Source organism: Podarcis muralis, chromosome 4 (genome assembly GCF_964188315.1).
Source record: "Podarcis muralis chromosome 4, rPodMur119.hap1.1, whole genome shotgun sequence".
Lineage (NCBI taxonomy): Eukaryota > Metazoa > Chordata > Lepidosauria > Squamata > Lacertidae > Podarcis > Podarcis muralis.
Window position 1 is genome coordinate 45,185,386 of NC_135658.1, and position 15,719 is coordinate 45,201,104.

The 15,719-nt window shown below is 38.3% G+C and overlaps 1 protein-coding gene across 1 annotated transcript in view; it reads left to right on the forward strand.

Annotated features, from left to right (window-relative positions):
* GBE1 (1,4-alpha-glucan branching enzyme 1) overlaps positions 1 to 14,914 on the forward strand; it is a 147,244-nt gene extending 132,330 nt beyond the window's left edge. The window contains 3 exon segments of the mRNA XM_077927261.1: positions 2,413 to 2,532; positions 4,787 to 4,852; positions 12,815 to 14,914. Coding sequence (XP_077783387.1) covers positions 2,413 to 2,532; positions 4,787 to 4,852; positions 12,815 to 12,871 — 243 coding nt within the window. The 3' untranslated portion in view covers positions 12,872 to 14,914.
* Positions 14,915 to 15,719: the final 805 nt, after the last annotated feature.

Sequence of the window (15,719 nt, forward strand, 5' to 3'; positions counted from 1 at the left end):
GAAATGCCGTAATGATAGAAATCCTTCACACACACATATCTTTTAATGGCAGCAAAAACAGTTTTGTCTCCAAAATAGATGCTGTCTAGCATCAACATAAAAGGAAAGGATTATGTGCGGTAAATAGCTTCAAAGGTCAAGTTAACAGATTTTGCTCATTTACATGAAGACAGACAAAAGAAGCAAACAGTTGAGCAACTGTGGGTGCCTTTTATTTATTATATGAAACAACAATCTAATACAGATATTAATTACAGAGCATTTGCCATACTAGAATCATCTTGTTGCTAAGATATCAGATGAAGCATCTTGCGTATATTCATCTTTATTAATAAAATGTAAATGTCAAATTATTGTTTTCTTTTGTTGATTAATCCTGCCTTCCCCTCCAAGAAGCTCAGGGTAGTAAACTACAAAAAAGCAACACAAAATATAAATACAAATATCAAATATTCCCACAGCTAAAAAAGTTCAAGGTTTTCATAGTGAGCTAGCACCTTTTGCTGATAATATATTATTCATCAATATTTATAATGTGTTTATTATCTTATACATATGTTGTGTATATTTGTAATAAAAATGTTCAAAAAGGAAAGGAAACCTTGGTTTACAACCATAATCCATTCTGGAGGTCCGCTTGTAAACCAAAACAGGTTGTAACCCAAGGCACGCTTTCACCAATGGGGCCTCCAAAATTTTTTTGTTCGTAATAAAAAAAAAAATGGGTTGTAATCCAAAGAAAGATTGCAAACGGGGACACACACTTCTGGGTTTGATGTGTCTGTAATCCGAAACGTATGCAAACCAAGGTACCACTGTAGTTCCCTCTCCCTCTTTGTGCAACTATTAGGCTTGGGGCTGGACTCCCACTGGTTCAGAGGTAAGGAAGAGTCTACACAGGCAGCTCAGGCTGGTAATTTCCCCAAACTTGATAAAAATAAAACCACGCTAGTAGATTTTAAAAATAGGACAGAAGTACTATCAATAGAACCATATAGCCTAAACTCTCATGATTCATCACAACTTGAAACTGTCTCACCTTAAAATCTCTTCTTTGTTTTGAACAAAGTGCTAGATAATAAACCATTTTATGGAATGTCAATAACATAATATAATTGTTATTATCCCCCCCCCAAAAAAAAAACCCCTAAACATTTATCATGTGGCATCATTCAGAAACAAATTGGATTAGTACTGGAAATGAAGACGTTTGAGGTGAGCCACATTCTTATGACAAATAAGGGATTATGCAACCCTATGGCAATAAATTTATTTGTTTTCTCAACAACCAGGCTTCCAATTTTAGCATCTTTATGCAGTATTTCAGACTTACTTTCTGATGGTTGGATGCATAAATAAAAACTATTGTAACTTGTTGCTAAAGCCCAATTCAGCTGAGAGAGTTGTGTCAAAAGATATAAATGATACCAATTCCGTTAGCATCGCAATCCTCAGACTTGATCAAAAGGCTGAACAAACAATGAAGCCTTAGAGCACTTTGAATCATCAAAAGAACAAGCATGGCTTCATTCTGCTCTAATCCTATTAGTGGAGGCTCCATCAGAAAGTCTTTTCCTCAGCTCAAAATTAAGGTTCTGGAACATTGTTCCAAACACGTTACTCTTCACTCTTAAGTTTTATTTGTTTCTTTGGCCAGTAAAACTTTTTGAAAGCAAAGCCAGTTCTTGAGAGAGTTTTAAATTGCCATTACTTCATTGGCCTGGTTTGCCTGATAGAAAGTTGAGCTATGGTTTGGGACGAAGCTTCTCTTTGGGAGCCCACATATTGACCTGGTCTGGATAAGCCTTAGTTTGGTTTACTGTGTCATGAAAACTAGGTCTTTGACTTTTCTATTGAGAAACTTTTCCTTGTTGTTGTTGTTGTTGTTGTTGTTGTTGTTGTTGTTACATGCAAAGGGTGATATCCAAATAATTCATACCTAGTAGTGCATTTATTTTCAATAGGTCTACTCTGATAATGACTTAATGTTGGGTCCCACCCACAGTGAATGATTATTAGTTATGTTAGTGCTGCTCTGTCACAAAAGAGGGTGAATTCGAAACTTTCTATGAATCCAGGTGAGGAAGAACCGCCATTTTCAATTTCATTGGTACAAAATACAGTGCTTGCAAGATTATATTCTTACTAAACTTTTAGTAAAAGAGATGACTAGTAAATCTGAGGGATACATTTGCTGCTACAGTTGATAGTATTCTGTTACATGTAGTTGGGGAATAGACTGCACTTTTTCTTTTAGAGTGATGTTTTAGAGTAGTGTGGCAAACACATTTTGGATCTCTAGCTGTTATATTACATGAAAAGTTCATTTCGGTAGTTTTAAGTTGCTTTGGTTCCATTTATTATTAACTGTTTTCAGTTTATACTGAGTGTAAATTCCTTAACCGTTACCTTAAGTATAAAATTGCACTGGATTCTGATGCTCCGGAGTATGCAGGACATAACAGACTGGACCATAATACAGAATTCTTCTCACAGGAGTATGGACATAACTGTCGGCCTAATTCTATTTTGGTAAGTACATTTTTTTCTACTTCACTTCTGCAAAGGTATGTCTGCAGTGATAGTTAACATTTTAAATTCCCTGTTATAAACCTGCATTATGCCTTTTGTCTCTGAAATATGACTACTGAAGTTTGCATGAAAATCTTAAGATTAAACTAAAGGTCATCAGTGAATGCGGTGTGACTTGGGCCAACTGATAGTTGGACAATAATGTTCCTCAATATCCTATATCAAGTATAACTGAACAAGATACAACAATTATCTGAAATAACTAAGCATGAAACCATTTTAGTATGCATTTTCTTTTTCATGTTGTTTAATTCCGAATTGTCGCATTTTCATGTCTCAGTAACTTGCATGTTTTCCTATTTCCTTTTACATATAAACTTTGAATTTTGCTCTGTGTGTGTTTGAGTCTGGCTGCATGAACTGGCCTCAACATCCTAATTTTTCCAGTAGTGACTTAGGGAACCCCCTAAACAAGGAGTAACAAATTACTAGTTTGACAATTCTTCAAAGTTCCTTAGATACATACCGGTATGCTTTTCCCCCCTTAGGGTTCCGTGAATTATTTTCACTTTCGGTTATACTTAGCAATGTCTAAACCATACCTCTCTTTTTTTTCTTGGTGACCTAAAAACATGATAGTATGTGGGGAGAATATTTTTGCTCCTTTGATTCATTGGCTTACACACAATGATAGTCCTACTTAGAATAGACCCAATAGATAGCTGATTTAGGTCCATTAAATTCAGAACATCTACTGAGTTGTATGCAACCCATTGTTTTAGTTCTATTTTACATTTATAACCATATCCCATTACCCTGATGCACTTTATTTCTTACAAATTATCAGCTCACTATATTGACTAATACTGTGATCCAAAGAGGTATGTGCATAGTCTCTGTACATGCTTGCATTTTTTGTAGATCATTCTTTCGAGTTCTTCCAGTACACTTGGACTCATCTCTAAATTTACTTACGCATTTACATTATATACGGGCTTTTTACCATCTTTACTTTTCTTAGCAACTTAATGAAGAAAATGGTTACATCACTAGAAATTTGAAGCCCTTCTCACAAATATTAGTATAATGGGTGTATCCATTCCAGACTTGCAGGCCTTACAGGATAAGATAGTTGACCACATTCCTGGCTCATAGTTCAGTTTGGGTATGCACCAACCAGAAAACTTGGTTTGGACCTTAGTTTGGTGCTTCAGAAACAGCCTGATTCAAAAACTGCCACTTTTTGGAATAAACAAATTGTCATGCCTTTCCATACACTACTATTAAATGGCTAGGGTTTTTTTTGGGGGGGGGAGTGGTTGCAGGGAGGAGGTTTGACAGACATTGATGAAATTTGAAGGCATGACTTTGTTAAGCCAAGCAAACAGTGAATGTGTACAGATTCTTATTTTGATTTAAAGCTATATTAGAACTTTTCAGAGAAATTGCATTTGATTCATATTGCATCTAACCATTTCAACATAGGCAAATTTGTATTCTGAACCTTTGTGGCATCACTAATTAGTGTCCCCCAGCCCCAATCTGTATGGACTAGAGGTGTAACTCTGCCAATATCAAGTTGTTTATCCTACAGTTACCATACCATGTTAAGCATTATAACCTTTGTTAATAAAATCCCTAAATTGCTTCTAACTTAATTTTTCTTTCTCTTTGAGGAAATAGGACGTTTTGGTTACCCAAGTTTTGTACCACTTTAAACCTTTAAAACATTGTGAATGGTTAGTTTACCATTTCTGGAAGAAATGTATATTTATTCTGCTGCTACATTTTGCATTCAGTGGGAAATTAAGTATCGATTTCACACACACAACAGAAGCCAAAGCAACAAAATACTATGTTTTGGTCAGAAATCAAACTGAATCCCAAGAAACAACATAATAATACCATTATCCCATTTCCCCTTCCACTACTCTAGCAGTAAACATTAACACAGCTAACAGTGTAAGACAATAATTGTGTGTCTTATTAACCATACCTTACTTCCAAGTTGGCATGAATATTGGGGATGCATAGTAGAAAATAAACATGCCCAGGGGCTAAAGCTATGGTAAAGAAGGATCTTGGCAAGTGCATGTGAAATAAAGCATGTAAGGTGGGCAAGGAGATGGGAGCCAAGTAATGAATGAACTAATATAGTTTTGAAGTAGCTGCAGGTTGTGGCATGGCAAGTGCACTACTATGTTAGTTACAAAGCCCAAAAGTGTGGGTCACGCTTCTCCTTTATATCCTTCAGCAACCCAATTCACTGAGTGCAAGTGATCGCCAGTCCCGAGGACAACAGCACACATACTACCTGGAGGTAAAGTTGCAGATAAAAGTGTGCCAGCCAAAACTGTAGCACTTCTCTCCCCCTCTGAAGGGCAGGATCCTCTTCTTCAGTGCCTGGAGCCAATTTAATTTTAATCCCCACCCCACCACCATAGGACCATAGATCAATTGTAGAGCATCTGCTTTGCATGCAGAAGGTGCCAGGTTTAGTCCCTGGTGTCTCCAGGTCATGCTGGCAAAAGCCCCATCTGTCTGAAATCCTGGAAGGCCACAGCTAATCATAGTAGACAATACTGAGCCAGAGGGAACAGTGGTCTTGCAGAGTATATGGGGGCGTCTTATTTTTCCAGCACACCAGGCCATGTATTGTGCATCTGAACTTACAGAAACAAATGTTGATATTTCTGTAAGCTATAGACTGTACAGTGGTTTGCTAAAAATAACACACTTGTTCCATGTCTGAGCTGAAGGAGCCCTGATCAGCTGACAAGCAGATCTCAAAATTCTGTTCATTTTCCCCACCTACCCAGCCTTATCACAGCTCATGCTATTCAGAACAATTCCATCCAGCAGAAATGGTGTGCAAGCAGAGCTCTAAACACCATTTTCTGGAATGTGCCCATTCACAAGTCAGCAGCAACTAACAAAGGGGAAATGCGGATCACACAGTTCTTTAGAGAATCCAGGAACCAACTAGTATATCTTAAGTCATGTTTGTGTATTACTCATGTACTGGGTGTTACTGTGATTACTCTGGAGCAAGACAGTTCCTCAAACACACTCCTGGTCACGTGTAGGGCGGCCATGTAACTGGGACATTGAATTATGTGGGTGCCCCTGTTGCACAGAGCCCCTACGTGTGAATAGAAGCACACTTCTGCTTTAGACAACCGTGGCAACAGACAGTTGTTTGAGGAAGGCAATGTGATGTCAGAGACAGGACTAAAAGTACAGTCCCACTCCAAGTAAGCAATATTTACAGATGAGTAATACATGAATGGGGGAAAGAGTCATTTCCATTCTCATAAAATCAAAGTTGAAGAGAGCAGGGGAGCTTGCTTGTTTCTGGTTCCTGCCCCAAAATGGGTCTTCATTTCCTGGAACTACCTGCAAAATCCAGACCACAGTATGCATCACCAGTGGAGAAGACATGTATAGCAGAAAGATACAAGCAGAGCAAACAGCTCCTATTTTGAGACATACAGGTGATCTAAAATTCATGTTTCATTGGAAGTTCCCATGGTGTATAATCAGTGGTGGGGATTCTGCTGCAAATCCCAAATATTGTATATAATTCCAGCAGTAAGTACGTTCTGTCTCTAGTTGAGGGCAGTACCTGTAGCCCCAAGGAGATGAAAGAACAATACAGAACCAAACTTATGTAATTCTGTTAGAAGTGATTTTATAATGGCTATGCACTTTAGCTAAGGCTGCCAAGATCCATCCGCTTGAAGCACTTAGGTGTTTCCATGCACCAGAACAAAAGCAACATCAACAAGCCCACGTAAAATGCCAAGTACAAATTTGCAAGAGTGTATCTGTGATCCAAATAGCATCTGTGGCGGGATAAGGCTACTTTAATTCTGTCCGAGGGAAAGGAAAAGGGAAAAGCGGGAGGAGAGTGTCCTGTGAAAAATACGTGAGAAAAAGCAAGTGATAAATTGAAGTTGTAAGGTTCATTACACCGAGAAGTTGCTTACTGCAGTTACGGTAATGGCATATGGGCAGACACGCAGTCTGTTATACAGGAACAGGTTTTAAAGCTATTAACAGTTTTAAAATCCAACAAGGCTAGCTGGGATTCAGATACATGTTAATTATCCAAACGCCTCATTTCTCCACTCATCACTAATCCAAATAATATTTTCCTTGCTATTTTTGCTTCCTTCCTGACTTATCTCTTTCAAGGTCGTTCATCATTACTTCAGTACTTATAACCAAATGGTACTCATTTGCTAACTGTTTTTAATTATGTAAGGGGTGACCTTTTTGATAAACGTGTTTTTATTTGCCAGTTCCTTAACTCAAGATAAACCCTACTTTTCTTCCTTTTTGTTACCTGCGATATAAATGGAGGGTGGTGTGTAGGTAGTTTATTGTGTACTTCTACATAAGAACATAAGGCGAGATGGCTGGATCATCTAGTCCATCTAGTCCAATGTCCTGTTCTCACAGTGCCCAACCAGATGCCTGTAGGAAACCTGCAACTGGACATGAGCACAACAGCACTTTGTCTATACTGCTCATACCTGTTGTGGAGCCCTGTAATCATTCAGAGGTATCACTCAGCTATGAGTGATCGTCACAGAAGAAGAAGAATCATGTTCCACAAACTATGTTAGCAAATTGGAAAAAATACAGAGAGCTGCAGATACAATGTCAAGTTTTGTTCAATTGCCTTTATTTTTCCTTTAAAAAAAAATGTTTCTTGTAGTCCAGTGAGTTGGATCCAAAGACTGTTCCTTTCCTTTTATGGAAGGAGTCTTCTTATGATGTAAGAAGTATGTATTTGAATCCAGTGAGGAGCTTTATATAGAAGAAGTCAGCAAGTGTGGGGGGACTGGTCTTTAATAGGTATTGAAAGTATATGGCACAGTTCTACCGCTGAAGTTGAACAGCTCGACAGTGCAAGCCTCTAAACGTCTACTCAGAATTAAGTCCTCCAGGTAAGTGCTTTGTAATCCTAGGCAAGTAAGGCACAAGGATAGGAGATACCTGTAACATTTATATAAGCCATTCTTGACTTTTTTGAGAAAGACCGGTACAACAAAGTAGCAAATATCCACTTTTCAGAGGTGATAAGTATAGGCTGACCATTTTGTATTTCCATATTTTCCATGGATTCATGGCATGCATTCATTAGTTGATAGTTTCTGTGCATTATTCTGTGGCAGCCACTCATTTAGCTGTATTTTTATTTTCACCTGGTTTTTCCCCCACCTGTTCTAATGCACAAATTAATGTGGTCATTTATTTACATTAAATCAGGTACTTTTCAGAACAAATGCTTGCTGTTTTGTACATTTCATTGCCCACCCAATGGAATGTTCATGTCGTTAGTTTGATGTGGCAGGCCACACTTTGAATGAGTGGCTAAGTGTTTGGAGGAGCTGTGCTTTTCACTAATTTCTTTGTCTTCCTGGAGGATGGCATGTTGAATCTATCAGAACGGTCTGCTCCCAGAGGCTAATGGAATCTGATAAGATACTTGAGTGCCCTTAGGGAGTTTCCACTTTGCTCAGCTGTCCTGTCAGAGCTCTAATCTCTCTGTGGAATGCTAAGATGACTCAGGCACTTGACACGATCATAACTAAGTGCCCTCACCCAGAGTGCAGATCCAGTTAGCTCCCTGTTTTATCAGACATCTGAGGGGAATGGAGCAGGATGGGAGATGAGCAGTGATGGTAGTGAAGAAACTTATCCATCAGCCATGGAGTGTTATCCAGTCAGCCACAAATATTGCCTTCTTGAGTAATGTATTCCTGAGAGTGTTTTCTGTGCACTTCCTTTTGGGCAAGACGTTATCTACACCTGTTTCAATCCAGTTTTAGGCCTGGTTTTGGCACAGAAGCTACCTTTCTGCTTTAATGAAAGACAGGTGAAATGTAATCCTGATAGTTGTTATCTTGGACCTTACAGTGGCCTTCAGCCACGGCATCTTTTTTGGACTAGTTTTGTGAACATGGCATTTGAGGCACAGTGGTAAGCTAATTCCACTCCTGCGCGAAGTGCCATTTCCAGAAGGTGTTATTGAGAGACAACAGCAGAATCGCTGCAGAGTCTTGCAAGTGTCCACCTAGTGCCCTGTACCTTTCAATGTCTACATGAACCAACTGAAAGAGGAATTTGATGTGAATTGCCTCCAATATGCTATTACCCATGTGTTATAGGTGAGACAGCAGATATTCTGAATTGATACTTGGAGTTGGCAATGGTTTGGGTAAGAGCCAACAAAAAGCTCAGTTCTGACCGTGCAAGGGTTCTGTGGGTGGTGGTACTTCTGTTTGGGGAGAAAGTTTTCAACCTTGGTTGTATTTTATTGTCTTTGTGCACTGGAAACTGACAAGGAGTCAGCAATGAAGGATGCTACATCAGTCTTCCGAATAGAATGTTTTCCATCCTAGGAATAAAAGGGAAGTGAATGTCTGGGGCAGATACTGTGTCCAGATACTGTCAGAAGCATAAGTGCTGTTTAAAAAAATAGGGCTAGGTTAGAACAATTGAAGGTAATTGAAATATAGGGACCTTAAGAGGCATCTTGTCTAAATATACTTTCTCACAGACCTCTTTACAGATATACTGAGCCCATTTGGTACAGCAACTGAACTGCTAGTTTGGGGGTTAACAATTCTGATTCTGTTCCTTCCCAGTTAATTTGAGTTGCGTTGGACAAGTCATTAAGTCTTATCTAACCTACCTCACCACACAAGTTCTTTGCTTGACTGAAATCAAATGGCTATAAAGAAATACAGTATACAAATGGGGTTTTTTAAAAAAAAAAATCAGTAGGGAAATTATGAAAATGCATGTTTCTTGCGTGTGAATTCATCCCTCATGACAGTAATACATACATTTTTCCCCTTTGTGTGAAAACTGTTCAGGAAAATTGTCATGTGAAGGAAGCCCAACTAATTCATGGTATGCAAGTCTTCAGCAGCACTTCTTAATATAAGCGACTAAGCTGTGTAATCCCTTAATGGAAGAAAGAGAGTTTGTCCTTGGAGACTAATATTTCCAGAGAATCAATATTTGGGATTCAAAGATCTGGTTCGTAATAGAGCATTGACAAAATTATCAAATCGCTGTGAGGAGTCCTTTGGATCCAACCCATTAGTTTTCTGACAAGGATTTATATATTGACTTTGGAGGATGTAATATAGGCTCTCTTTTTTTTTTTAGTTTGCCTTTTTAAATAGACATTTGCATAGACCAAGGGTTTGTAACTAGAAGATACACTGTTTTAAAACAGGGAACAGATTGGCAAAGATGATCTGCCAAATATGTTTTGGTATCATTGTTGCATCCTCATAGCTGTGCTTCCTCCCCTGTTTGTTTGTCTGCCTTTTGCCCCTAAAGATCATCAGTGGAAAGGGGGGCGAAAGGGAGAAATGGAGAGGAAGAGAGAGATAAGACAGAAAGTGCAAGAACCAAAAGGTGAAAGGAGAAACAGATAGCCGTCTTCATCCAAGCCATACCAGCTGTGTCCTTATCAGGAACAGGATACAAAAAACAGTGCTGGCAAAAGCTGCCTAAACTGCATGTGCTATATTAGAATAAATGCCTCTGTAACCTCCAAGGATTATATACCAAACCCATTCATACATCACTTGAATAAGTAGGCTTCCTAGATAGTTTTTTAAAAAATTAATTAGAACATTTTAGCTTTCAGCTGAACAGACTCTTCATAGTGCCTATGAGTACACTCTAAAAACTTCAGACATGTAATGCACACGACTGAACTATATCTGCTAGTACAGCCTTCACCAACTTGGTGCCCTCCAGATGTTTTGGACCATGTCTCTTATCAGTCCCAGCCAGCACAGCTTTTCTGAAAAACAAATGGACAACTGTGGAAGTAATGGGTTTCTCTTTCATTCCCTGTGTAAGGTGGCCAAGCAAACCACATAATCATAATTTGTCATAATATTGTATGACCAGTTACGTCATACTTTTTAATGCTTGACCTCAGGTTGGAGATCTTTGCTTTATAGTTTGTCATCTTTTACACAGAAAAGCAGGCTCGACGTAGGCTTGGTTGTATAACAGTAATATATAATTTATTTACATCAGGCCATTTTTAAATACAGTTCATTTGTCTATGTAGTTACTATATTTTTAATCCTTTTTTAAGAAAACATTGTCTCCCAAAGTGGCTTACATCATTTTTTTTTTAAGTGTCAGGCACTGTCAGAAGGCTGACAAAATCACACAAGGGAAAGGAGAGGAGAGGAAAGGCTTTTAAAAGCCAGAATGCAGAGCTAGAAGTTGCTGTTCACATCCAGCCGAAGACATACAGATTTTCTCTTGCTGGGGTTCTTGTGTGAATATAGTTGGTCCATGGGTGGGGACAGAGGGCCCTTTCCTCCTGCTTCTGCAGTCCCAGGGCATTGGCAGCTGGAGATGAGTATTTCTTTTGGCAAGCAGGAAGAAAGAATCAAGCTTCTTCAATGAGGCTAGGTTGTCCTTCCACATGTCATCTTATTTTTGGATGGCAGGGGACACAGCCTTTCAGGTACCCTGATACTACAATTAAAAATAATTAAAGCTGGGGGGTTTTAAAGCAATTTCCATTCTTAAAAAAATAATAATCCCAAAATCTGATTTTATTTTATTACTAAATTGGGTGTGTAATACCAGTTTCTAAAGTATATACCTGCTTAATACACCTATTCATCCCCATGCAATTGTGTGGAAGCAGATCTCTTGGTAACAAAGTTTGTGTGTGTGTGTGTCTAATAGCCACAAATTAGTCAGTTTTTAAGGCACACAGACCCATTATTTTCATTGAAGTATCTGTTTCACAGCAATCCAGTTGCCTTGATAGTAATCTTCCACATTTTTTCAGGTCCTGAAAGATGGTCTAGAGTGCAGCAGCTTTTCTACATTGTGCTAATTTTCTTTGTTTCAAGCTGCCAGCTGCTTAGATCTGTGTGACTTGGTTTATCTAAAGCGATTTGGAAATAAATCCTCTGGCACTTAAAACTGCAGTAGTAAATAAGTGCAAAAAAGCTACAGCTGTAATTTCCCCCCCTTTGCACATACATTTGGGGGGCACATGACGCTATCCCAAGTGTATTTCACATTTTCTTCCCTGCTGAGCAGATTTGTAGGCGTTATTTATCACAGAAACCTTAGGGGAAAAAACACTCTGTTCACTGGCGAGAGCTGAGATGCATTGGACATGCTACAGTCTGGTTCGATGAAGATCAGCTGTTCTTTTCCTTTTTTCCTAAAGCTGTTTGCTTTACACCTTTCATTCCGGTTGCCGACTATAAAAGCTTTTCATGCCGTCAGTCAGACTCTCGCTAGGAGATAACATGGCTGAAAATAGCATTATATTAGGAATGCCAGGAGGAGGAAAGTCTTAAACACTGGCATTGTCAAAAAGGAAGGCTGCAATCTTCACTCATCTGCCGACTCTTTTCTAATTGCATTGTTATTGAGTTCAGTTTACGTGATCAATTGCATTCAGCAGTCTGTAAACTACGACGTAGCAAGGTAATTGGTAAACAGAACATATCTGTCATGTTTTGAGTTGTGAATCTAATCTGTGCTCGGAAGCAGCATTGTGCGGAATATGCTGCCACAGGTTCCTTTCCACCCTTGTTAAGAGAAGTAGTTCTGAAGAAGAAAAACAAAAAGTGGATCAGGTTAAATGAGATTAAAAGTTTCAGTGTCGGAATGCCAGTGGAAGGACTTAAGTCTCAACATGCAAAGGCAAACGAGTGGCTTGTTTTTCTGCTCAAGAATCAAGACCATAAAACCTGCTTCAGCACTGTATTTTCAAGTGCCTTGCTGTGTCATACCTTGCATTTACCTGTACGAAATGACATCACGGACCTGGGGCAGCTTTAATTCAGAACACAATAGAGCTCAAATGCAGTAGTAAGAGTTTGTCATTTATCACTGTACAGTGTATCGACCCGAATGTCCTCAGATGTCTGAAATCGGTGATTGTAAATCACATGGAGCCCTCTAGTGGTAATTGCATTTAAACCTATCGCCAGATCTAACTTTAGGAAGTGGCAAAGGGAAAGGAAGTGTATAATTTCTATTGCCTTGTGGGCATTGAGACAGCATGTCCCATCCATAATTGCACTCTACTTTTAATTAATATTGATGGCACATTTCATGAAAGTTCGGTTCTTAAATGTATATTTCATGTTCAAATAGTAGATCACTTATAGTATGTTATTTAGATTTCTGTCTTGCCCCATCCCAAAGGCATATTGTGAACAATCTGTAAGTTTTTCCCCCTTTTCTTTTTTTTTAGGTGTACATTCCAAGCAGAGTGGCTCTAGTGCTTCAGAATATGGATATCCAAAACTGAAGACATCCATCCTACAATTAGAACCATGACGTCAAAGGCCAGGCACCATTTTGAGGAGAGAGATATCCAGGGTTTACTGTTTGGAAACTTTTCTATATGAAGATACATATTAATACTGAGAGCATTAAATATGGGCCTATTGCTTGTTTATAATTTCCCATTGTGAAATGCTTATTCAAAGAAATAAGCATTTAAAATCAGAGGAAAGAAAAGTGCATTGTTGACAACTCGACGGATTGTTGACAGACTTAGATTTCAGAACAGCTGGTATCCTCAAAGTAACTCTTCCAGTATTTTATGAGAAATAATTCAAAAACTGCCTTCACTGTTTTCAACTATTTGCTTCAATCCCATTTATAATTTTGGTACTGAATGCAGGTTTTTCATTAGATGACATTTTGTGTTAGAAATAAATAAATAATGATGTTGTTGCCTTCAAAGGCGGTTCCAAGCTTATTAAATGTTTTCAGTGTTTTCATATGTTAAACCACTAAAAAAGCAAGGTTGTTTAGATTTAACAAACCTATTGGAAAAAATATATATTTTGGGGAATGATACACCTGAAAGTACTGAGTATTATAGCCTACAGAGCTTGCACATAATAATAATGATAATAATTTATTATTTATATGCCACCCATCTGACTGGATTGCCCCAGCCACTTTGGGTAGCTTCCAACAAATTAAAACATACAGTTAAAGACACAGGCTCATGCCCAAACATACTTTCTAAAAACAAAGTCAAACAATAAATTGCTTAGGAAGCAATCCAAACCCAAGATCCACCAGTATGGGTAGGGTTTGGAATTGGGGTAATTTAGGACATCATAAATTGCACTGGGATTAATCATGCCAACTTCCTATAGTTTGCATTGCTCTGCTCCTCTTATTTATGTTTCATTGTATCAAAGCACATCATATCCAGTTGTACAAATGGCAGGCGAAGCATGCAACTTCAGTATCATGCTTGGAAATTGCGACCTCACATCTTTATAAATCAAACTATCTAACTTGCTAACCATGAGTGAACACGTATAGAACATTATTTCAATCAAGCTAGGTGTTAATTTAAAACGTTAGCGTAATAGAATTGATTCTTCACTATATATCTTGAGTGAGATCCAGCGTAGTGTGATCCTGAATCCACTTGTGTAATTGGGCTTCTCCTTCCCTCTGTGTTTCCCCCCAAAAATATCTGTTGTGTAGGATTTGAATCCACAATCTTTGTCTCACTTTGTAAACTCCGAACTACTTGTGCCAGTATTCACAGCACACTTGTAAGTATCACAAATGTCTTTCCTAACATTTCACCATAATTGTTCAAGAGTAAGGTTATATTGTGCCAGTATGGTCCAATAGATATAAAAGTAGAATTTCTTCCCCTGCATCTCCAATAATGTTTCTATATTGGAACCAAATCAGCATGGGGGCAATTGGTGCACCCCCACCACACACCCCTCCCTATGCCCCGATTGCATGATTCATTGCTGGGCCAGGCAACATTCATTTCATCCTGCCTACAGAGTTCTGACAAGAATTGTTTCCTAAGGCCTTTGAGGGTGATGGGGAGGAGGATATCTTCCATGAAAACAGAAAAACAAATCTCAGTTCAGTCCCTCTGGATCACAGAGGCATTCATAAATGTTGTAGCTTCTGTTTGTGTTTAGTTCATCATGTCTGGGAAACAATAAGTGCTAAAGTGCTGATTAATATCCTACCTGTTTTTCATTTGACAGTTTGTTAAACAAGAGCCAAATAAGTTACTGTTCTCACATTTAAGTCCGTGGTGAGTCTGTAATTGTTTTACAACCTTTAAATCTGGAGGTGAGATAAACAGCTCTATAAATATGTGATATACTTTTTTGTTAAATGGATTTATTAATATATAATGAAAACTTTACAGGCCCCGCGTCTGGGCATGTAAATGCAGTGCAAGGCAATTGTCCATGTCAAACTTTTGTGCAAGAAAAGCAATAAATATATAATATGATTAGAAGCTATAAAATTACTTGCAAATAAATGGAGAGATGTAAAAAAATAATAATGCTTGTGGTGTTTTGGTATCATAGATTTACTCTAGATATTACCGAAGCATGCAGAAGCTTTAAGCAAAATAAAATGTTGGCATCAGCAGAAGCAAGTTAAGATTGCAGAATAATTATAATCTTTTCTGCTTAGAACCACAGCAGAAATGAAAGAACATTAAATGCTTCTATATGATTTGCAAGGTTGCCAGATCCCAATTCTAGCTTTACTTAATGTCAAGTTGCTGTATTTCCAAGATCAAGATTTTCAAAGTATGCCAATTCATGCACAGATGCTTAGAAATCCACTGCTAAAGAAATCCACCCTAAAATGGGGATGGGAGTTACAAGTAGAACCACATTTTTATGCTTGGTGTCCTAAATACATATTTCATATTCAGATGTGCATTTTGATGTAAATAGTCTACAGTAAGGCTTCAGTAGAAAGTAGATGGAGTTCTATTAAGTGTTTTGAATGTTAGCCCAAAGGGTCTACCAGTTGGAATAGGAAGACAAATTTTTGAAAAAGTATAGATCCAGGCAGTCAGCTTTGCATTAGTTTCTACTCACTTTGTCAACCATAGGCTGACAGAAGCTTGAAGCCATTAATGGGGCTTCGAACCCTCTATTTAACACAGTCTGCCATCCATTCTTGCTTTAAAGCAGAGTTGCTCATAATGAGATTTCTTACATTCAGAAAAGCCAAACCTGTCTGAGTGCAACTGGGAGCTGGCAAAGATATTACTGCAGCTGATATAACTATTCACGTGAGTCGTCCCTTTGTCTGTGCAGTCTAATCATGGAGGAAGAATTCTGATCTTCCCC